Raw genomic sequence first — 25053 nt, 5'->3', positions numbered from 1 at the left:
TACTAAAGCATATATATTTCGTTTTAGAAGTGTTCAGGGTCAAAAGGTTGCTTGTTAACCAGTCCGCTACTTGCTTCATACCGTGCTCTACGCATTGTTTTAATTGGAACCATTTTTTTCACTAAATATAATAGCTGTGTCGTCAGTAAACAGACAAAATATTGGCATATTTTAGGGTAAGTTTACATAGATCGTTAATATATACTAGAAATAACGTCGGTCCTAGCACACTGCCCTGAGGAACACCGTAGGTTGCCACCATGTCGTCACTGATATGATCGTTGACCTTTACCCTTTGCATTCTTCTATTCAGATAGCTTGTTAGTAGGGTATGAGCAATTCCCCTGATTCCGACATTTTCTAACTTTTGTAACAGAATAGGAATAGAAACAGTGTCAAATGCTTTCTTAAGATCTAGGAAAACAGCTAAACACTTATGTCCCTTATCCACCAGTTGAGTAACTTTTTGACTAAATGTCGTTACTGCGTCCTCTGCAGACATCCCACGCCTAAACCCAAATTGTGAAGGGGATATAAGATTAAATTTGTTGAGGTAATTTAGAATGCTTGTATTCAGAAGCTTCTCTAAAATCTTGGAAATTGCCGGCAAAACAGATATTGGACGATAATTGCTAATATAATTTTTGTCTCCACCTTTGAAAACAGGTGTTATAATAGACCTTTTTAGTAAATCAGGAAAAATATCTGTTTGAAAACAAAGATTTGCTAAGTAAACAATTGTGGGACTAATTTTATTTTTGGCATGTTGTAGAAAACGCATAGGTACTCCATCCCAACCCGGTGAGCTATTAGACTTCAGATTCATGATTGTGCTTTTCACTTCATTTATATCTGTTTCTAGTAGCACGAAGGACTTCAGCTCACTTCACCGATGTCGAAACTTTGTTGTTGTATGATATAATATTAGAGTCACTTTTTATGTTTTGTGCTAGTTCCTTCCCAATGTTACAAAAATAATTATTAATGTGGTTTATTGATTCCATTGCGTTTGGTTTTAAATTAAGTAACTCATGTGTAGAGTCGTGGTTAGATTTATTATTAAGAGGATACCACAGCGGCTAGAGAAATGAAAAAAAAGTACGTGTAATATCTATAGCTGTCTCCCTTACCTCAAGCCTATACCGCAGAACGCGATAGAGACAACTGCAGAAAATCCAGAAAATCAACGATTCGTTGTCCCCTGATTCCTTCTCCAAAACTTAACCGATTTAAGTACTTTTTTCATTAAAGATTAAAAAAAGGCTTGAGCTGTGTTCCTATGTTTTGTTTTTTTTGTATAATCTATCCAAATCTGTTTTCTGGACGTTTGAACACAGTGGAAAATCTGGCCATTTTTTTGGGTTTTTGAACGTTCATATCTTATTTAATAATTAAATTATGAAAAAAAAGAAAACATAGGGACATTGTATTAGTGGCCTTAGATATTCAGGAAAAAAATTATAACTCTACTAGCATTATCCAGGGAGGAAACAGGGGACAGCGTTTGTATGGAAAAAATGGCGGTGTGGAATCCTCTTAAATGTGATGTTTTTTATATTGTTCCAGAGTTCTTTATTATTGTTTAGAGACTTAGTTAATATTTTCTTTTCGTATTCCCGTTTAAGTGTTTTTATTAAGTTGTTGCAGTGGTTTCTATACCTGTTATATGTGATTTTTAAGATTTCATTATATTTGTCCTTTCTTAGATTTAGCTGAAGTTTATTTCTATGTTGTATATGCAGCGCAGAATACCAGGAGTCACCCAAGGCTTTAGTATAACTTGCGATTTCGGAATTTTGAAAGTTTGAGTATTATCTTTAAGCGTATCAGTTAGTAATGCTGTGAGGCGACCAGTTAAGTCATTTGGGTCATCTAGGGTGAATAAGTCAGTTAAATCTTTTTGACGTAAATCATCTAAGGCCTTATCGAAATCTATTTTACTTTTTGTTCTACTTTAAGTGTAACATTGTTTAGCCTTTGAGAGGTTAAGGAGAGTAGCATAGTGGTCAGTAACTGTGATTTGCAATATAGCTATGAAGGATGTGTATAATGTCTTGCTAATTTTCAACATGACATGATCCAAACAGCTTTTTTCCCTAGTAGGTAATGTGTGGCCAGCCAGGATACCAAAACCAGAGAGAGAATTACATATTTTGTGAACCTGTTTGCGCACGTCAAAGTTTTTAAAAAGTTTGCTCAAACTTTGAAGCACATGTCTGGCGCCGACTAATGACAAATAGGAGCGAAGAAATAAAGGAAAATGTGGAAAAAACGGGTAAAATTATTTTAAACTAGACGTTACGCGCGGCTTCGCCCGTGTAAATTAGATATTTCACAGACAAATTAGTCCACAAAAAATAGCCTAGCTATTATATTTTTTAAGTTCGAAATTTTTAACACAAGTTATTTCTCTATAGATTATAGAAGATTTAACACGAGAATCCGAAAAATATTTAAGAATGATTTTGCGGTCAGGAAAGAGACATTTCATTTTGCCGTCTGTCCCGGCCTTTAGGTACGGTTTACTCGAACTTATTGATATCTTTAGATTAGATTAATTAAATTTAAGGATTTATTAAGATAAGTTTTGAGTTTTTCATATAATATCATTGAGATAAGTGCAATAATTTGATATTAGTAATGTCTGGCGCTCAGTCGCCGCATGGTCGTGAGAAATAACGGAAGAGTTTTAGTGTCAGTTTGGAGCCGGTCGGTGCTGCAAGGTAGCGTAAAAGACGTTGAGATAATTATATGTCACGATAATATAATAAAAAGATTGCGGAGTGAACCTAACCCAGTTAATGCAAAAAATCTGTGACTAAGGTGCAGTGTTAAAATACTCCATTTTCTCTTGTTTAGCTATACAAGGTGTAACATAACTAAGTGATAATTACTTAAGGGTGTGTATGTGTTCCTTGTAGAGAGTTCACTGTGAAAGTGTCGAAATTGGCAGCGCTGAAAGACCAATTTTTTTTTCACCTTTGTATGGGCAAGCGCCCTAGCGTCACGAGTTTCCCCATACAAAAGATGAAAGGAGCGTTCATGAATTTCCTTTTCGGTAAAGGGGTTATTAAAGCACTACCTTTTTTACATGGGGAATGCTTTACATATCCCCGGCGGATCGGGGCGATCGGCCGGGGTATGTGGGACTCCCCAGTAGGGTCTACCCACTGAAACCCCCTGGTCCTCCACTACCCGCTTAAAGCATAGTTTCGGGTACGGTAGAACATACCACAACCCCTAGTACAAAGCCCCACCTACTGTCAAAATCAATAAATCAACCCTTTATTTCGGTTTCGACTTAGCCAGGCAAGACGGGTCTGTACATTTTTATGAGATAACAAGTATCCTATGCCCTTTTCTCAAATTATCCCCATACCAAATTTCAGCTAAATCGGTTCAGCGGTTTGGGCGCGAAGAGGTAACAGACAGACAGACACACTTTGGCATTAGCCCATCAATCCCCAAGCGGCACCCGGCATAACAATTGAAAATATATATTGTGTCTGCAATTCCCATGATCGAGGTATTATAGTATAATATTAATTTGGATTAACCGCAATTATTGGACCTTCAAGGAAAATATTAAGGTCGTCATGCTAGGTCCTGGCTGAACTTGGCATTTTTAACTAAAAGACGCGACTCAGATTACCTGTTGTCGTAATGCCCACACGTATCTAACCATTTATCAAAGGAAATAAGGGCTTTGTAGATACTTACCATCAACTGCTACGTATTCGTAACATTTTAGGGTGTGTATGTGTTCCTTGTAGAGAGTTCACTGTGAAAGTAGCAGCTCTGAAAGACGAATTTTTTTTTTCACTTTTGTATGGGCAAGGGCCCAAGCGTCACGAGTTTCCCCATACAAAAGTGAAAAAAATTTTTGGTCTTTCAACGCTGCTACTTTCACATTGAACTCTCTACAAGGAACACGTACACACCCTAAAGTATTATCACTTATTTTTGTTACACCCTGTATATATATATATATATATATATATATATATATATATATACAAGAATAGCTCGTTTAAAGATATAAGATTAAAGTTTTAAGAATATATAATACTCAGTCAAATCTACTTATACTAATATTATAATTCTGCAGAGTTTGCTTGTTTGTTTGTTTGAACGCGCTAATCTCAGGAACTACTGGTCCGATTTGAAAAATTATTTCAGTGTTAGATAGCCCATTTATCGAGAAAGGCTATAAGCTATATTTTATCTCGCTAAGACTAATAGGAGCTAAGAAATAGAGGACAATGTGGAAAAAACGTGGGAAATTATATGAAAGGGCTTATTTGAACGCGCTAATCTCAGGAACTACTGGTCCGATTTGAAAAATTATTTCAGCGTTAGATAGCCCATTTATCGAAAAAGGCTATAGGCTATATTTTATCACGCTAAGACTGAGGAGCGAAGAAATACATGAAAATGTGGAAAAAAACGGGGGAAATTATTTGAAAGGGCTTATCTCACGAACTACTGAAGCAATTTTTCTGTTATTTGGCAAACATGAAAAATATACCACGTGAAGGAACAAAGGCTATTTTATGCGGAAAACGGTTGCGTGAAATTCCTAAATTACGCAAGCAAAGCCGCGCGGAACATCTATATATAATAAAATCGTAGGAAAGTCAATTCTGTACATTGAATATTTTTATACAATAAATAATACTTGGGATGTGATCTACTATGCTAACGCGGACGAAGTCGCGGGCAACAGCTAGTGCATAATATGTACTATTAGAGAAGTTGATTCCTAGGCAGATGGCCTAAATTTTTTTTATGAAATAAGGGGGCAAACGAGCAAACGGGTCACCTGATGGAAACTACCAACTTCCGTCGCCCATGGACACTCGCAGCCTCAGAAGGGCTGCAGCAGGTGCGTTGCCGGCCTTTTAAGCGGGAATAGACTAATAGGAGAGGGTAGGGATGGGAAGGGAATAGGGTAGGGGGTTGGGCCTCCGGTAAGCGCAAGTGCTGTTTTACGCCGGTTTTCTGTGAGAACGTGATATTTCTCCGGTCGAGCCGGCCCATTCGTGCCGAAGCATGGCTCTCCCACGTCTAAGTCTACGTCTCAGTCCATGAATGATAAAACTGGCTTAATTTAGGTAAGCAAGATTAATCTAATAGATAAAATTATAATACAAACTAGATGTTTCAAACAAACAAACAAACTCTTCCCAATTATAATTTAATATAATTAAGTAAGTATAGAGATAAGTTTTTATGTAATATGTAAGTACTTATTCCGATTTGTAGAAGATAATTTTCATGGAAAGCATTGTCTAAGCAAAGTTCGAAAAAATATTAGCAAAAAGATTTATTTTTAACATAAGTTAATTTGACTTGTTTAGTAAGCTATGTTAGATTTAGATACAGATAGCCGTGCCTTAGAAGGTCAAGGCCGAGGCTTAGGAACCTGAAAGTATTATGTATCATGTATGTATAATGAACATATTAATTATTATAAACTAGCTGTTGTCCGCGACTTCGTCCGCGTGGACTTCAGTTTATAGCGCGTGATGTCAACAAAATTGGTGTAAAAAAACCCTGGTACCCCTTAAATCAATAGAGCTGTGCAGTGTGCACACAATAAGTATTTTAAAGCTTATTTAGCCCTTAAACTAAAAAGTAGCCTATGTCCTTTCTCAGGCTTTAGACTATCTGTATACAAAATTTCATTACAATCGGTTCGGTAGTTTTGGCGTTTGGCGTGAAAGCGAGACTGACAGACAGACAGACAGACAGAGATACTTTTGGCGTTTGGCGTGAAAGCGAGACTGACAGACAGACAGACAGACAGAGATACTTTCGCATTTATAATATTAGTATAGATTATGTGCACACTGCACAGCTGTTTTTGGGTATTTTGATTAATTAAGAGCCGCGCTACACCGGAATGGCAGCGGCGAGGCGAACACTTTCAGCGATGCCATTCCGGTGTAGCGCGGCCCTAAGAGGGGTACGACTTACCAGGGTTTAAAAAGTTTTTTAAATTTGACACAAATTTTGTTGACACCGCGCGCTATAAACTAAAGTCCACGCGGACGAAGTCGCGGGCAACAGCTAGTTATGAATAAAAACAATATTATATAGTAAAGTAGGTATGATTAGTTCTGTTACAATAATAAAGTAAAAAATAAAACGCCATCTGTTTTCATATATGAGAATTAAAATGTTGATTGCATTGATATATTTTCTGGATGGAATATAGGCCAACACGGTACACTCGAACTCCTTTATTTTAGAGCGCCTTCTGTTGTCAACTTGTCACATATATTAGAAATGCAGTAGGAGTTCTATAAGATAAGATAGATTGATTATTATTATACCAAGTGATTATATTATTAAACATAATATTGTAACGTATTAAAAACTATAAACAAAAACATACTAACTAATAAGTATGATTAGTTCTATGTTACAATAAAGTAAAAAATAAAACGCCATCTGTTTAATCGTATTAGAACTAAAATGTTCATTGCATCGATATATTTCTGGATTTTTTATAATATTATACATAAAATATATTTAAGATTTTTGAAATTTTATTTTAATACACATCCAAGACCCAGGAACATTGAAAACTTTTTGTTCCGCCTGCGGGACTCGAACCCAGGACCCCCGGGATGAGCGCTGGCCACGCGCAATGCGAATTCATTTTCATCGATATTTTCATGGAAATAAGATATTTTCCCCACATCAAAATGTAGCCTATGTCCTTTCTCAGACTCTAGAATAACTGTGTACAAAATTTCATTGCAATCGGTTTAGTACTTTTGGCGTGAAAGCGAGACAGACAGACAGACAGACAAAGATACTTTCGCATTTATAATATTAGTATGGATTGCAAGGATTTATGGATTATATCACGCTTGACGCTACACTACGATCATAAATCATTGAGATTTTAATTTTTTGTTTCATGTTTCATAAATTTAGATGCAACAAAAAATTATATTATGTACTTATAATAATTTCATAAGCTTTGCCCACATTGTGCCTTTTTCTGTTCATAAATTTTATACGTGGGAGAGCCATGCTTCGGCACGAATGGGCCGGCTCGACCGGATAAACTCGGCGAAACACAGCGCTTGCGCTGTGTTTCGCCGAGTGAGTGAGTTTACCGGAGGCCCAATCCCCTACCCTATTCCCTTTCCTACCCTCCCCTATTCCCTTCCCTTCCCTACCCTCCCCTATTACCCTATTCCCTCTTAAAAGGCCGGCAACGCACATGCAGCTCTTCTGATGCTGCGAGTTTCCATGGGCGACGGAAGTTGCTTTCCATCAGGTGACCCGTTTGCTCGTTTGCCCCCTTATTTCATAAAAAAAAAATAAAGGGCATACCTTATAGCGCTGACAACAGCGAACGTGAGACATGCCCGTAACGCGCGTAAAAATCCACCCGCGTTTGGTACTACTAATATATATTCTGTGCCCGCGTTGAAAGAAAAGTGTCATAGCGCGCGCTACGATTTCAACGCGCGTTACGGGCATGCCTCACGTTCGCTGTTGTCAGCGGTATAAGGCATGCCCTTGATGAACAGAAAAAGGCACAATGTGGACAAAGCTTTTGATAAAGTATGTAAATCTAAGTACGTGACCGATTTTTTTGCCATTTTAAACGCCCCTCGGTGATCATCCATAAGTATGCCACCCGTAGTAGGTACCTGCTTTTCTCATTTGCGTAGGTAGGTAGGTACCTACTTAATGTTTTAAATTAAGTATAACATTATTTTTAACAAAAAATTAAAACCGACTTCCAAGGTAAAAACAAATAATAACATCCTTATAATATTATGAACTAAAAAGTATTAAATAATGTTTCCTATCTAATAGTGCCTTTTTCCGTATTCGGCTAAAACTCAACTATTTCGGTACTCAATCTTCATCATTTTGAAGTCGGTACCAGATAGCTGAATCTTCAGTTTGCCAGAATATCTGGTACCAACTTCAAAATGATGAAGATTGAGTACAGAAATAGTTGAGTTTTAGCCGAATACGGAAAAAGGCACTATTAGATAGGAAACATTATTTAATACTTTTTAGTTCATAATATTATAAGGATGTTATTATTTGTTTTTACCTTGGAAGTCGGTTTTAATTTTTTGTTAAAAATAATAATATCACTCTTTTTAGTTACCTACTAACCATCGCGTAAGTATATTTAATATTCTACGTATCTTAATTCTTATTACAATTTGTTAAGAGTCAGACGTCGTGCTCACAAATATCAGGTAGATAATTTTAAACAATACATTTAAAAAAATCGAAGTGAACAGTAAACACGTGCTAGCCGCTAGGCAATTATTGTACCTATAAACTTGCATAGGAATTTGATCTGTATATTTATGTATCAAAATCGTGTAAATATAAACCGTATAAACAAAGTATTTTGTATACTAATTGCGATTGTGTTTCTTATTCCTATTACGATGTAGATTAGCTATATACCTATGTCCACACTGTGCACTTTCGTCTTCAATTTTCGTCATCTTCTTTCATTCAACTTTCGTATTGGTGCATTCAATAATTGAATGCGTCAAAGAACGCAACGCCAACATTGTAATTTTTTTTTGTTCGGTTGGCCTGAAGGAAACGGGGCACTATGGGAAAAAGACTTAAAAAATTTCGACGAAAAAAATACAACCCCAATGACCACCGCTTTTTATTATACCAATCTATAGGGGGTGCCAAGGGAAGCAAAAAAGCTCAGATAAACTTTTCTCAAAAATCAACCCCTGTCGAATGACAGGCCGAAATGTGACCTTCGGGGTGGTCATAGGGGGTTGTATTTTTGTCGTCAAAATTTTTCTAAGTATTTTCGCCATACTAACCAGGTTCGTATATCGGCCTGTATCTGGCCGGGGGTTGATTTTTGAGAAAAGTTTATCGGAGCTTTCTTACTCCCCTTGGCGCCCCCTATCGATTGGTGTATTCAAAAGGGGTGGTTATAAGAGGTTGAATTTTTTCGTCCAAATTTTTTTAAGTATTTTCTCCGTACTAACGAGGGTCACATTTCGGCCTGTCTTTCGACAGAGGTTGATTTTTGAGAAAAGTTTATCTGAGCTTTTTTGCTCCCCTTGGCGCCCCCTATTGATTGGTATATTCAAAAAGGGTGGTTATAAGAGGTTAAAATTTTGAAGAAAAATGTTTCTAAGTCTTTTTTCCATAGTGCCCCGTTTCCTTCACTCCAACCCAAATGTGTGCCTAACGCAAAAAAAAAACCAAGTTCAAGTACCACAAAATTGAACATAAGTAACAAATTCAACCTTTACTCCAGAGAGTAGAGGTTGAATTTATTACTTATGTTCAATTTTGTGGTACTTGAACTTGGTTTTTTTTTTTGTATTAAAATCGCTTTGAAATGTACCAAATAAATAAGGACATAACGTGATGACTGATGATATTTTATGGTGTTGTGTGTATATTGTATCCATATTATACAACCATGTGAGTGACATTGGTGACCCTGACATGGTAGTGATGATGATGAATGTAATTTGCATAGTAGCATATGCTTTCAGTTCTTAAAACAACGCCTAAACTCCCAAACTTGTATTTATAAGGAATCCGGAGTTCTCTTAGTATCTTCGGAACCATAGTATACCTTGGTGCAAAATCTTGCGTTTTGGTAGCATATGCTTAGGATGCTTCTCATAAAACCAAAATCACCATATATTTCCATATAAATTTTGAGGAGTTCCCTCGATTACTCATGGATCCCATCATCAGATCACCACTTTTGTGAAAATGGGACCAAATTGGAGTGAAACCATTAGGTTATATTAGGTTATATTAATAACAAAACAAAAATTTTGAAAATCGGTTTACAAACGGCGGAGTAGTGGTTGAAAATACAAAAATAAAAAAAATATATCCACAGCCGAATATATAATAACCTCCTCGTTTTTTGGAAGTCGGTTAAAAACAAACAGACAAGAAATTTTCCAAAAATATTGATACTTGCTCTTTAGTGTCGAGTCACCTAATGAGGTAGATTTGATTTCCGGATATCTAAAACTAAGGTCATGGGCGTACCGAGGGGGGGGGGGGGGGGCAGCTGCCCCCCCCCTGGATCATGTTGACGTCCCTACTAAGTTTAATATCTAGTACATTTATCTATAAAAATTAAAAATTAAGAACGAATTTTTGCCATTTGTTTGCAATACAATATTTTTACAACAAAAAATTATTAATTTTTTATTCTTTATAAACACCTAACTTATGAAAAATCTGATTTGCCCCCCCTGGCCCAGAACCTGGGTGATTTGCCCCCCCCTGGCACTAGAACCTGGGTAATTTGCCCCCCCCCTAGCCCAGAACCTGGGTACGCCCATGACTAAGGTAGAGTATTTAATAAAAAATTTTGGATAGAACAATAGTGAGAACAAAATATAAAGATCAAAAACGGACGCTCCAGACTCCAGTATATTATGTTATGACGCAAGGATTAGCAGAATTTTCGGTACAATTGTGCTTTTATGATTTTCAGGATGATTTGGGATGTTTGGAGTTTTTTCCTAGTGAAAGTGCTAGGGCCAATCACTGCAGTCCTACAAATTGCGGCTGTTCTCATCACGTCAACATTATTCAAGCACGACTTCTATCCCGAAAACACTGCTATAACAGGTGGGGTATAATAGTTATAAGGTGTAATAAAACTAAGGCTGGTATAAATTTTGACAGCCAACCAATAACAGAGCCTGAACCGAGCCTTGAGATCGAGATGCATCTTGAGTACTGACTATTTATAAGAGCCTAAGTGATAATACTTGGGGGTGTGTGTGAGTCCCCAGTAGTGAGTTCAATGTGAAAGTAGCGCCGCTGAAAGAGGATCTTTTTTTAAATTTTGTATGGGCAGATTTATGACGCTGGGAGCTTGCCCATACAAATCACAAAAAATTTTGCTCTTTCAGCGCTGCTACTTTCACAGTGAACTCAATATGAGGGACACATACACACCCTAAAGTCATAGTAAAAGGAGGGGAAGTAGGATAACTCCGGCCCAATCCGCGATATAATTACCTACTGTCTTAGGGTTGTCAATTTTAGGCGGCGCGGAGGCGCGGCGGGTTGGTGTGGGAGCGGCCGTCCACGCTATGTTCACGCAACCGCATGAACAGCGGCAACGTCGCGGTCTCTCGACTTTTAATAAAAAGTAAATCTTTATTGTGCATATTTCGGCACTTTGATCGTGCATATAATCCGATGTCTAAATAAAATTACAAAAATACCCTGTAAAACAACATTAAATAACCTCCTCGTTTTTTGGAAGTCGGTTAAAAACTAACGCCTGTCTCTTATACTATAAACAAATCTGTTGTTATGATTCGAACTTTGCTTTATGTGTACTTATTGTGATTTACAATAAGTCAATTATTATTTTTTAATTACAATTTAAAATAAGTAATTGACTGTAAGTAGTTAGTTAATATACGGTCTACAACACAGAGAAATCGGCAAATTACTATTACGTAAACAAAGCAATAGCGGCAAATTAGTTGACGGATCAAAAGTACATAAAATATTATCTTATTTATACTATGTTCTAGTGGGAAAGTAGATCTACCTACCTACCTACTTCCTTTGTGTGATAGAAAACTAATACAATAAAAAAGAAGTAAGTACTGCCGTCATAAGAAAAAAGGCCGCTAAGTGATTTTCGCGATTTTCAGGTTTTGAGTCCACAGAACTAAAGTCCAGTGGACTCAAAACCTGAAAATCGCGATAATCACTTAGCGGCCTTTTTTCTTATGACGGCAGAGTAGGTATCTGATCATCAAGTAAAAATTATTATATTATGCTAGAATAAGTGAGTAGTACTGACCTTTCCTGTTCAACAGGTGATTTAAACAAAGACAATTCTGGAATTGTTGCATTACTAGATATTAAAACACCCAGACACACAGCAATATCTATTACTCCTGCGATTATGATCGGACATTTTTGACTCGTTTAGCCTCGGCGCGGCGCGGCGCGAGCGTGCAGCGTAAAGTGTAGCCCCGACTGGTTATGCCGAAATATTGTCCGAGATTTTGTTGTGTGCCGTGTGGCGACGCATTGATACTATGGCGCACACATACAAGCCGCGCGCGGTGCCTTTGTATGAAGATAACTTACTTCCCCTCCTTTTACTATGCTAAAGTATTATCACTTAGTTTTGTTACACCCTGTATAAATAGCAATACCGTTTTCGGCATCTGGAACGGAAAACGCTAAAGTATACTCGGGTCAGATTGAGGATTTAAACATAATTTAAGTAAACATAATACAGAGATTAATTTACGCAAATATTTTGATTCGACTTTGTTTCGATAAAGTAGGTTTACTAATTGTTATTATCAATTATGCGAATTACAGATAACCAAGTTTTCGATTTTGTGATAATTGGCGGTGGGACGGCCGGTTGCGTGATCGCCAACCGCCTCACTGAAGTCGGGAACTGGTCTGTGCTGCTCGTGGAAGCTGGAGATGATCCCCCTTTTCTATCAGAGGTAATATTTGTCAAGCACTTCACTGGTTCTAATAATCCTTGATATATTGGATACGCCAAATTAACATCTTTTTTGCAGAGTCCCGGCCTCTCGCTGCTGTCGATGCCGGCGCTTCCCGAGTGGGAGCTGTACACCGAAGACGACAAGTTCTCGAGTCAGGCGCAAAAAACCAACAGCATAAGGATGTACCAGGGAAAAATGTTGGGAGGTTCGAGCAGCCTCAACTACATGTTCTACGTGAGAGGCAACAAGGCCGACTACGACGGGTGGGCGGACCGAGGCAACGACGACTGGGGCTGGGACGCCGTCCTCGAATATTTCAAGAAGAGCGAGCGCATGAACGACGAGCACATCTGGAAGACTGACTCCGCGAGCTTACACAACAAGCACGGCTACTTGGGCGTGTCCAAGTCGCACTGGAACGAAACGGACGAATACTTGCGGGGATTCGAGTTGGCAGGTCACGAAGCTATATACGATATCAACGGACACCGACAGCTCGGCTTCGGTATTCCGTTCTTTACGGTCGATGACAGCGTTCGCCAAAGCACCGCTCATTCGTTTCTCCGCCCTATAAAAAATCGCCAAAATTTATATTTAGCTAAAAACACGAGGGCGAATAAAATTATCTTCGACGAGGATAATCGAGCTGTGGGAGTGGAGCTCGCGAGTTCTAACGGCGATCGCAAAGTCGCGCGGGTTGAAAAGGAGGTGGTCCTCTCCGCCGGGGCCCTCCACAGCCCCCAGCTCCTGATGCTCTCCGGTATCGGACCCAGGCGAGATCTAGAATCTATCGGAATAAAACCAGTAGTAGATTCGCCTAAAGTCGGCTCAAATTTGATGGATCATATGATAGTGCCGGTGATTTCCAAGTCGGAAAGGGACTTAAACTCTTTGATAAAGAATCTCGACGTTTTTACTAGGACCGACCACATAAATTTGCCATCGATTCTCGGGTTCGTGGCTCTCGACAAATCCCAAACGTATCCAGACTACCAGGTTTCGGCGTTCCCCATGCCCGCGGGATCCCCCGTGCCGACGCTGTTCTCGGGGCAGGTTTTCGGATACAACGACGCGATATGCCAGAACATCGCCAGATCCGGTACCCACGAGCAGCTCTACTCGTTGATAACGTATCTTCACCCCGAGTCCCGGGGCCGGATCACCTTGAGATCGGCCGACATTAGCGACGCGCCGCTGGTCAACGTCGCATACTTTTCCGACGAGCGCGACCTCGACAAGTTCGCGAGATCTGTTGCGGATTACGTTTCCGTATTCAACACCACATTCTTCCGAAGCATAGGGTCGGAGGTTGTATACTTGGAGCGGGATAAATGCAAGGATCACGTCCCGGGCAGCCTCGACTATTGGAAATGCTACGTGTTGAACATGGCCGCGAGCCAGTTTCACGTCTCGGGAACTTGCGCTATGGGTCCCCGGGACGACGACGTCGTGGATAAGCATCTCAAAGTGAGAGGTGTGAGAGGACTTCGGGTGGCCGACGCCAGTGTGATGCCGACTTTGGTGAGCGGTAATATCAACGCTGCAGTGATCATGATTGGCGAGAAAGCTGCCGATATGATTAAAATGGATCACACTGAATGTTAAAAGAGGCACGTTAGAGGTGCGAACTTGCTGTCTGACCAACTATCACAAAGTAATGCCATGTGACAAAGCCTGTTTGGACCCAAGGCTATCGCCATCTATGTTGTGGAGGAGTATAAGTGACCTTAACTGTCGTCCTAGGTTGGAAAAACCCATTACCACACCGACATAAAACACGAATACGGGTACAAAAGACTAGTAATGCAAAATAATACGTACTAGGTCATAACTCATAGACATAATTAAGTCTACGATGTTTAGTATTAGGTACTTTAGTGCACGCAAACAACAAACACGTTATTGACGCCATTGTAGGATTAAATGCGAATACCTATTCGTTTATTCCTTTAAACATTATTAAAAACTTTAATCACGTTTCTAAGAAACGCTAAAATATTATTAAATCCTTTATAGGAATAATTTTGTATTCATTAATATTAATATTTAATAGACATCTAGAAAAAATTGTTTTGAGATTGTATATTTATTTTATAATTTAAACAAGTGGATTTTTGGGACGGCATTATCGTTCTACGATAAAGTCCTTTCTTGTCTAGATTTAAAAAAAAAAATCGGGCAAGTGCGAGTTGGACTCGCCCATGAAGGGTTGCGCAGCAGCAATAAGTTTTATTTTTATGAAATTAAGAGGTTTTTGATTTATTTTCATATTTCAGTTGATTTAATGAAAGTTAAATTAAGATTTACCATTTATGACATATAATAAAAACTACTTGCTGGATCTTGTTCGAACCAATTTTTTAGACTTATCATGCCATCACATTACTTTAGAAGTTAGAGGGGGGGGAAGGACACATTTTACCATTCTATTAGAAACCTCAATATTATTTTTGAAGACCTATTCATAGATACCCCACACGCATAGGTTGGATGAAAAAACTTTTTTTTGTTTCAGTTGTATCTATGGGGACCAATAAAATTTTTAATAAATTTCCATTTTTGTATCAAAATCTTAAAGCGGTTCACAGACTACATATACTTACTAAGTTTCAATAGTATAGCTGTTATAGTTTCGGAGAAAAGTGGCTGTGACATACGGACGGACTGACAGGCAGACAGACAGACATGACGAATCTATAAGGGTTCCGTTTTTTGCCATTTGGCTACGGAACCCTAAAAAAGTGGATTTTTGGGCGGCCATCTAATTATTACCTATATCGGGGTACTTAGATTTTTACACACCTTTAATGATTAAAGTTAGGTTATACTAATTATAAACAAAATATATTTAATCATCTGTCTGCTTTGTTTAATTAACATTATAATTTTATTTTATAATAAGTATTTGTGGTTTCGGATAATGATGGAGGATCGACTCACGGCGCCCCTCTTGCCTTTCCACGGCGCACCAGGGCGCCGCGGCGCACAGTTTGGGAACCCCTGACCTATATGTATTATTAATGCATTAATCAAAATATTTTTTCATTGTAGTTACAAAACACGATTATCTCCAGACATCCATAGTCCATACTAATATAAGAAATGTGAAAGTAGTAGTAGAAGATAGACAGACACCTATATTCTGTCTGTTACCTCTTCACGAACAAAGAGCTGAACCGATTTTGATGAAATTTGGTATGAAGTTTAAGTTCCAGGAAAGGACATAGGATACTTTATATCCCGAAAAAATGTAACGGTTCCCGCGCAATAAACTAATTTTGGCGCAACGGAGGTCCGGGCGCCATCTAGTGTGAAATGATCAAAGCTAAAAACAGAACTATTGCTATTTTAGGAATTAGCGCTACAATGTTCACACCTAAGCTACTTTGGCAATTGACATGTAAATGTAAAAGACGTGTAAAATATTGCAGTTTAAGTGATATTAAGTAGAGCCTTTAAAAACAATTTAAATTATGTAACTAACCACATTTATCAGCTGTTACAAAAAGCTGTTTAAAAGTTCACTTTGTATAGGGTTGCCATCCGTCCGGATTTCCCCGGATTTGTCCTAGTTTGAACGGACTTGAGTTAGGCAGTTTTACAAGTTCCTGTTGGAAAAGCAAAAATTGGCAAGACGTTATCGTAAATACTGTTTAAGAGGTGTCCGCATATATATATATATATATATATATATATATATATATATATATATATATATATATATATATATATATATATATATATATATATATGTATTATTTATGGGTGTCTGGGGAAATAACCACATTACGGCCAAATATCCGGGAATTTTGTCGTGCCTGACCGGCGAAGGGAATTTGGGTGATGGCAACCCTAACTTTGTAATATCCAAGTGAATATTCTTGCAAAGATATTTGCCCAAGTACTTACTATAAGGCGGGTCCTAGTTTTATATGCTAAGTGTAAATAAAAAGCTATTCTCTAATTGTAACAAATTTTTATTTGTTGATTTACTTACACCTTAACAGACATTTTAGCTATTCTATCCTCAATCTGTCTTCGAATATTTGCGTTAACATTCGGCAACACCAAATTTTTTCGCACGGCTGTCTCGATTTTTTGAACAAGTTGTATCTCTCTGGGCCAAGCAATGAAGTTGGTCACTCTGCAGTCCGTTGCTGAGCCGATCCTGCCCGTCCTGCCAGCCCGGTGAAGATAGTCAGCAGTGTAGAGTGGAAAGTCATAGTTGATGACGTGACGAGTCTGCAAAAGAGGACATTATAAAAATATTGAAATATTTTTTTATAAGACTAAGAACGAAAAATTATCAAGTTAATTTTAAAAAAGTTAAAGCTGTATACTTATAATAAATTAATAATCAAAAAGTTCGGCAGCACATGTATGATGTAACAAAGCGTATTAAATAGGACTTTCAAGGCTTTTCATAGCAATTAATTATTTCTGCAAAATATTATTTATTATTCCGATTCATAAATTCAAACTTACTCTTAAAATGTCCAGTCCTCTGGATGCAATATCTGTACATGACAGCACATTTACTCTACCACTCGAGTACTCCTCTAGTTTGCCTATTTTCAGTGGCACAATCATTTGTCGATTCAAATTAACACATTCAATGTTATTTTCATTCAGAAACATGGACACGAAGTCACATGTGGCCGTTTTGTTTGAGAATATCATGACTGGTCGACGTTGATTCATATCTGCTTGGACGAGTTTCAGTAGTTCCACTGGTTTCTGAGCTTTACCGAGTCGAATGAATCTACGAAAAGAAATAAAATGTTAATACTTCGTTTACGTTTGTTCTACTGAAAATTACAGGAAAATAAAAAAATGTGGTAGCACACAACATCACTTGCGGGTTGTGGCTGCCATAGTCACTAGCCACTACGCACAACTTGACAGGAATTGCCTTAAAAAAAATCCAGTGACAATGCTTACCTTGCTGCATGCCAAGAAATGATTTCCATGCTAAGAAATTGAAGGCGTACGTAATATACTTACTTGTGTGGTATATGAGGCAGCAAACGGTGTATCTTGTTTGTTGTGACTGTATGTAGGGACTCAGGTTGAACAAAAGAGTTGACAGCTTGAGGCAGCTCATGTGGTAGAGTTGCACTCACTAGAGTCACCTGACATCCTGATGGAGGAGTCTGTATGTCCACTTTATAACAAATCTGAAAAAAAAAAACAATTATTTACAAACAAGAATACTATGCTCCTTTGCCTTATACTAGCCTCATTTTAGCAGCTAGTAGCTACTTACTTTTAAACAATAATAAGTTTTAAACAAAAATGGACAATGACTTGAATAGATGGTACATTAATTTTTCTGTAATAAATTTAAACAGTAGCCATTGCCTTCCACAATTTGTTTGGCAGGAAGGGAGTAACAATAGTCAATAATACATTACTTAATAACATAAAAATAATACGCAAACCTATATCATAAAATATTAATACTTACAGAGAACTTTTTCAACAAATGGGAAAGCTTTTCAATGAAACTATCATCTAATAATGTGTCAGCTTCGTCTAGTACCACATGATGTACATTGTGAATTTTGTAAATCCCAGTTGTGACTAACTTGCTGTACGCCCCAAGAGTGGTAACTAACAGGTCACAATATTCTATTGGCGGATTCAGCATCTTCTGTTTAGTACGACCACCGACTAGAGTTGACACATTTATGTTCAAGTTCTCACAAATATTCCTAGCAATGTCACCAATTTGTGCAGCTGCAAATTAAAATATTTTACTTTATTTTTAAAAATAAATTAATTTTTGTTAACAGCATATTATAAATAAATAATTTTTAAAATTAGCAATTCCGTTAGGAATAAACTGCAATCCAATTATTAAAAATTGGCTAAGTCAGTCAGTCATTTTGCTCTCTATTTAAGGGAACAAATTTTTTGAGCTGTTATTTAAATTTTCAAGACATTATTTTGATCAGTTCAAAAAATTATTGAGTAGTTATTAATTAATTTAATGGCGGTTGATTAATTATTGCAACAGTAAAACCTGGACAGTAATAAAAAATCAATTAGTCAGTTATTTCATCGTACAATGTCGATATTAAAGATAATTGAGCAGTCCAATAAGTGTATGAGCGATAAAACTTTTGGAATGAGCGGTTCGATAAATAGTTAGCCAGATCATAGCAAGTGGTGACACCCGAACTTAAATTTATTGAATCAGTGCCTTTATTTAACACATAAGAAAATTCTCTTGACACACAATGGATGGTTATATGATTATTTATATGATAGTGTATCATACACATGGAGAAAATATTTTCATAAATAACTTAATTTATAAGTTTGAGAATGTCGATTTTACTAAATAAATATTCAAAACATACCTAATTCCCTACTAGGTGTAATCACTACAGCTAGGGGACTGTTGAAGTCTTCAGCAATACTTGGTTTCCACTCAAGTATGTGTTGTATAATTGGTAGCAAATATGCTAAAGTTTTTCCACATCCCGTCTCCGCTGTTATAGCAGTATTATGACCTTGTAAAATGGGCTTAAAAGACATTCCTTGTATCTCCGTTGGTAATGAATATTCCAATCTGGACATAACCTCTAATAGTTGCGGACATAAACCAAGCTCTTCAAAAGTTCTTCTGCTGGTTTTCTTATACTCATTTTCACTGGACTGTTCATGTATGACGAAGTAGTCATTTTTAGACTTTGGATGGAACCAACTCTCGGATGCTAGTTTAACACCATCAAATTTACTGTACGTCTGCCCAGGGTAGTGATTGTATTCTGATCTTTTACATGTTATTATTGGCACTTTCTTGTTCAACTTTTGAACACTGTAGTATCTACAGTAGGATGTTTTGTAAATATCTCGAAATTTCGACATTTTTCTATGAAATAAAGTGAAGAAAAACGCAGAAAAATGTTTTTACTTCATGTTTTTCACTTTTCACAATGTTTTGTTATGACATTTTGACTTTTGTCTTATTTTTCTTATAATGGCACTTCGGCTATTTAAACATGGCCAGTGTCGAGTATATTATGGCGGGAAAACAATATTCTTTATTACAATCACTGATCTCCAATACAAGTACGCTGGATCTATGATACCCACTTTTTTGTGCCATTTGAAGCGGAATCAGCGCCCCCATTATTAGGGCAGAGAACTACATTTGACGTAACCATTGGTAACCATACAGTATGTATTTTAATTCTCTATGGCTTAATCGTTCGAATTGTTTTCGTGTTTTTAAAGTATTTTAAAAGGTTTTACGCGATTAAGTAATATACAAATAAGTGTTATTATTATTATTATTAGTGGTGGTAGTTCATAGTTAAACTATGAAAGGGTGTATGTTATGTAAAACACGGTACAAAAAGGGATGTGGGGTTACATTTCACAAGTAATTGATTTTAAAAGCTCATTTCTACGATATTAAACTTTTATTAATAATATAGGCACTTAAAAATGTGGCCAGTGGCACTGATATTATTATACCGTATTCACCACATATTTACGTTTGTTTTACCGATTTTTGATAAACAATAAAATTCAATAGTGCTGGAGTTTTCTGTCGATAAAACTTATCCATATCTATAATAATAATTGTATTGAAATCTCCGATAACCGATTTTTATTATCAAATACATATTATTATGCTCTTAAAATAATTGTCAGGTTTCCGTCTGACGAAGGAAGACTGGAATGATAGTTGAAAAAAATTGAAAAGCCTGGTTGGCATCCGAAAATTGCTACTACTGCTTGCCGTTACTATTTGAAGTGTACAAACGTTCTCTGTGAAAATACAAGGCGCAAAACTACCATTTTATCGTGTTTGGAAAATTTATTTCAGCGTCTACTCTTTCTTGACAGACTGTAACTGTGTAACGGTAACTAATAAAATATAATGTTAAAGTATCGCACATATATTTTTATTATTTATAAATACCTTACCTACTCCACCCCAATAAAAAAATGCATTCAAACGTTCCATATTTATTTATGGATCGCATTATCCAATTAGTTGATTTCCCTCTCGCTTCTGCAATCAGCGCCAAAATAGCGAAAATCAAATGAGATAAGTAAATCGATAAAAATTGGCTTGCTAGATCCATAAATAAATAGGGAACTTTTATATTATTACTAGACTTTCTGCGCGGCTTCTCCCACGTAAATATCTAATTACATTAAAAAATAGCCTATATAATCCTTCACGTTATACATTCCCCCGCGTTTTCCACATTTTCTTCTATTTCTTAGCTCCTATTAGTCTCAGCGTGATAAAATATATAAAATGGGCTGTCTAACACTGAAATAATTGTTCAAATTGGACCAGCAGTTCCTGAGATTAGAGCGTTCAAACAAACTTTTCCACTTTATAATATTATATGATGAGATTAGTTAGGGTCTAATCACACAGAACACTTATTCAACTTTGTTCAGCTTTAATACGATACACTGTAGCACTACTTTGATAATATTAGAAATGAAATTAGAAAATACAATACAACAAAGTTGTCGTTAGAAGCTTATCTTCAGTTTTGTTTTTAGTTTTTCGTAGTGCTAACTGGTAAAAATAAATGGATTATAGATAGGTACTGCTACATCACGTTATCTACGTATAAAATCGTTGTTAATTTATTACGCCTATCTAAATTACGGAGAGGAAGTCTGTAATCTTTAATACAAATATGTAGCGTTTGTATTATTCAATTTAATATTTTTGTCCTAATGGTCGACATTATCTGAATCTAGAAACATTTCATCGATAATGGAAAAGACGGTTGTACATCACTAGTATTAGTTCCAAATACTCCCACTACTGCTATCAGCGCCAATATGGCGACATGATGGCGACTTTCAAACGTAATTTTTACGTCAAATTTAGTTCCTATCCCTAATAATGGGGGAGCTGATTCCACTTCAAATAGGCACAAAAAATAGCTGTCATTTCAAAGGGTATCATCGGTCCAGCGTACTTGTATAATGGAGGTCAGTGATTACAATTTTTTGCGTTTTTCTATAACTAGATATCGCCCAATGGTCGAAATTCAACCTTAGTTTCAACGACATTAGGACTACTACCTTGTAAAAAATATTGACTTTATCATATTTTTTCAACTCTGGGATTTATCATTTAGCAAATCTCAGACTGGCCGTGTAAGCATTGTCTAATAGTATCTAAGATTCAATAAAAAAAACTACAATCCATTTTCAATTTGTCACCTTATTGTCAACAGACTTCAACCTTAAATAAAAGAGTATAATTCGCATAGACATAATATAATGATAATTCGTATGTTCGTATTCGCTTGTCACTCAAAAATCTGTCATTTTGCCTAGTGTGTGTAATGTTTTATTTGTTAAAAAAAATTATGATAAAAGCAATATTTCAAAATAATATTAGCTCGATGCACTCCTTCACCATGTAAACTATAACTGTGCAAAATTTCATTCACCTACGTTTCCCCGTTTTTCGTCAAAAGGGATACAAAGTTTTTGGCTCACGTATTAATATATATACTTAGATACTTAGATAAATGTCAGGTCTAAAGTCTAGTCAAATTTTAAACTGTAATAGTCAATTCCATAGACATAATATATACTGTCGTCAATACAGTTAAGAAGTCAAGTCGGTCGATTCAGTAAAGTGGCAGACGCTTTACTGATTACTGAAACTTTCGATGGAGTTTTGGAAGAAAAAGGTGGAACTTATTTCTGCTTACGACAATCGTTTTATTTATTCGAGTCTATTGACAATACAATAATAATAACAGTTGCTAGGATACGGACAATAGTTCAAACCTTATATGCGACCTTCTTAACATTCCCTCTCCTCTGAAGCAACTGTTCGTTATTTGTACATTCCAGAGCTAGCTTACACAGTTCGGAAAGCCTCGGCTTGAATAGCGGCTTAGTCAAAAAGTCTGCTAGTTGATCTTTTGTATCAACCTTCTCAACTCTTATATCCTTTTCTAGGACGCACTGCCTTATGAAGAAATGTCTCAGCTTTATATGCTTCGTACGCTGGTGCGTTTCATAAGGTGGATCATAAGCCAATCTTATAGCGGATTCGTTATCTATGTACAAAGGCGTGCTCTCTACCAGAGTTTTAGCCTGCATAAATTTAACGATCCGTCTAAGCCAAATAATCTCTCTGGCAGCTTCGCTAGCTGCTATTATTTCTGCCTCTGTAGACAATATAGCGACAGTAGTATGACGTTTACTTTGCCATCCTATAGCACCATTGGCGTTAAGGCAAATTATGCCACTTGTGGAGCGTCCAGTCGATTGATCACCACCGTGATCAGCATCACTGCAGCATTCTATGCCTTGGCCCGCAGTGGAAGACATGTACGTGATACCGTACTCTATGGTGCCTTTAACATAGCGTAGGATTCGCTTTACTCTCGTTACGTCTTCTGGAGTTGGGCTATCTAGCTTGCGTGACACTATTCCAACCGCATAGGCAATATCTGGTCTAGTGCCCTGTGCCAACCATCAAGTATGAAAGTGCTCCAACTACTTGTCTGTATGGAAAGTCATGATAATCATTTTGATCTTTTGAACCTGGCACGCTGTCTTTTACGATCGGGGTTACTGCGGCTTTGCAATCCTGCATTCCAAACGCGTAACTTTTCTGATCAATTTTGATTGAGCCATCTGACTTCCGGTTTATTTCTAAACCTAAGAAATAAGAACCGTTACTCGTCGTGATTTTTAATCTTTGCCGCACAGACGTAAAAAAAGTACGGACGTAACCTTCTCTAATCACGAGTGAAGCCTAGTTATGGCCACCCGTGTAGGACGTGTGCGTGATATGAGGGTTGCCATATAAATCATAAATTTCCCTACTTTTAAATTTTGTAAACTCAGACAAGTTAAATGTATTTTTTATACTACATATTTTTATGTTTTTTTCGCTTCAGAAATGGAAGCGGTTGTTAAAGATGTCATAATGAAAATATTATTTTTATGACACTATAGATAGAAAAAAAAACCACATATTACGTACAGAGAAGTATATTATTTACATAACATTATTAGTAATAATGATTATGTACAAACACACATAGTTTACAATAATAAAATTATTACTAGCTATTTGACCGAGCTTTGCTCGGTATTCGATAAAACACGAATAAAATGACATTTTCTAAAAATAATTCCTAGCTAGACAGATTTACCGCCCCCGAAACCTATATAAGAAACCTGTATACGAAAAGATATAAGATACTTAAGTCCCGTAACCCGTTTCATTAAACAATCAAGTAATGTTAAATAAATAATGGCTTGTGAAATCAGTTAACGGCCTGTTAGAGCTATCGAGAGTTCTACCATGCGCTAACGTCAAATCAAATCACCTAACATGGTGTTAAATTTATTCCTGGTCTAGAGGTCCATTCATAATTTTCATTCCTACTAGGTCTCAATGACGCTCGGGTGACTACACCAATAGCACCTTCCCTCCCCTACTACTGAAGGAAATCTAAGACAACAATTTTATCTATGGACGCTTCACAACACGTCAGTCTGACCCCGTGATAAGTACCTGAAGGACTTGTGTTACGGGTACCAGACAACGAAAATATATTTAATACTGTTATACTATACATATATTTAAGATTTTTATTATATGATACACATATTTAATACACACCCATGACCCAGGAAGTTTGAAAACTTTTTGTTCCGTCGGCAGGATTCGAACCCGCGACCCCCGGCTTGAGCCACCGACAGCCCACCCACTGAGCCACAGAGGTCGTCAAACAACAGTTATATCCACTTTTGTAAATTAAGAAATTAATAGGGGTGTAGACTATTTTTAGGAAATATATTTATTTTACAGATGTACCATCAAGGAAGTTGATTCCTATGCAACTGACAGACCAACGTTATTTGGTCGAATACTTATGTCATGTCAATGTTAATTGTGATCTGTCGGCTGGGTTTGACGTAACGCAACCAAACTACTTATGTCCCCGATTTGCATAGGAATCAACTTCTCTGATAGTACATAAGTATTTTGTTACACCTAAAAATGTGTATAAAAAATAAATACACTCTTATTTCAATAAAAAAAAATCACTTATGAAATATAAAAAATATTATAAAGTTATTAAGTAAAATATGTCCATTTTCGGTAATTCTATAATACAAACTCTCAAAAAAAAAACAATAATTTGTATTAGATTTCGTTTACTGTCTACACCCCTATTATTGTATTCCTGCCTATTTACTGGTCAATAGTATGCTAAATACTTACATGACACTAATAAAAGACAATAAAATTAATTATTTGATTATTTAAAAATAATTTAAAATTTTCCCCGGTTTGGGGAAAATTTCCCCACTTTGTTATGGACATTACTGACCTGTTGAAGTTGAATTAATATTTACATTATTTTATCAAAATACTTTAAAAATATGTTATCTTACCTATGAAATATTATTCCTTGATGTTTTTTGTGTAAGGTTGTATTGTTCTTGCACCATTTTACAACACAAGATGGCATATTTATTTTTATTTATGAATGACAAAGATGTGTCACCGCGA

General features: G+C 36.7%; 2 protein-coding genes across 3 annotated transcripts; one reads left to right on the top strand and one right to left on the bottom strand.

Annotated features, from left to right (window-relative positions):
- Positions 1 to 2670: 2670 nt before the first annotated feature.
- On the top strand, positions 2671 to 14465 carry LOC121739939 (glucose dehydrogenase [FAD, quinone]-like). Of its 2 annotated transcripts, XM_042132569.1 has the most exons (4): positions 2671 to 2723; positions 10502 to 10638; positions 12370 to 12503; positions 12582 to 14465. In XM_042132569.1, the coding sequence occupies exons 2-4, from the start codon at positions 10503 to 10505 to the stop codon at positions 14109 to 14111; spliced, it is 1800 nt and encodes a 599-aa protein (XP_041988503.1). In that variant the 5' UTR covers positions 2671 to 2723; position 10502; the 3' UTR covers positions 14112 to 14465. The 2 variants fall into 2 exon arrangements, with proteins under 2 accessions (XP_041988503.1, XP_041988502.1); XM_042132568.1 differs by lacking the exon at positions 2671 to 2723 and having other exon boundaries at positions 10497 to 10638.
- Positions 14466 to 16465: 2000 nt separating this feature from the next.
- On the bottom strand, positions 16466 to 19428 carry LOC121739940 (probable ATP-dependent RNA helicase DDX28). Its single transcript, XM_042132570.1, has 5 exons — positions 18872 to 19428; positions 17974 to 18245; positions 17511 to 17683; positions 16992 to 17268; positions 16466 to 16748 (listed from the first exon to the last, which is right to left on the bottom strand). The coding sequence occupies exons 1-5, from the start codon at positions 19380 to 19382 to the stop codon at positions 16500 to 16502; spliced, it is 1482 nt and encodes a 493-aa protein (XP_041988504.1). The 5' UTR covers positions 19383 to 19428; the 3' UTR covers positions 16466 to 16499.
- Positions 19429 to 25053: the final 5625 nt, after the last annotated feature.

The sequence above is a fragment of the Aricia agestis genome, chromosome 2, assembly GCF_905147365.1.
Source record: "Aricia agestis chromosome 2, ilAriAges1.1, whole genome shotgun sequence".
In the NCBI taxonomy this organism is placed as follows: domain Eukaryota; kingdom Metazoa; phylum Arthropoda; class Insecta; order Lepidoptera; family Lycaenidae; genus Aricia; species Aricia agestis.
Note: the sequence above shows the minus strand (reverse complement) of the source record. Positions and strands in the feature narration are given on the sequence as shown.

Excerpts from the sequence above, each read along its gene's own strand:
- LOC121739939 (XM_042132569.1), top strand. The coding sequence starts at position 10,503 with ATGATTTGGGATGTTTGGAGTTTTTTCCTAGTGAAAGTGCTAGGGCCA. Across the intron at positions 10,639-12,369 it reads CGAAAACACTGCTATAACAG|ATAACCAAGTTTTCGATTTT; the intron begins GTGGGGTATAAT and ends TGCGAATTACAG. Across the intron at positions 12,504-12,581 it reads ATCCCCCTTTTCTATCAGAG|AGTCCCGGCCTCTCGCTGCT; the intron begins GTAATATTTGTC and ends TCTTTTTTGCAG.
- LOC121739940 (XM_042132570.1), bottom strand. The coding sequence starts at position 19,382 with ATGTCGAAATTTCGAGATATTTACAAAACATCCTACTGTAGATACTAC. Across the intron at positions 18,246-18,871 it reads TACACCTAGTAGGGAATTAG|CTGCACAAATTGGTGACATT; the intron begins GTATGTTTTGAA and ends TTTAATTTGCAG. Across the intron at positions 16,749-16,991 it reads GAGGACTGGACATTTTAAGA|ACTCGTCACGTCATCAACTA; the intron begins GTAAGTTTGAAT and ends CCTCTTTTGCAG.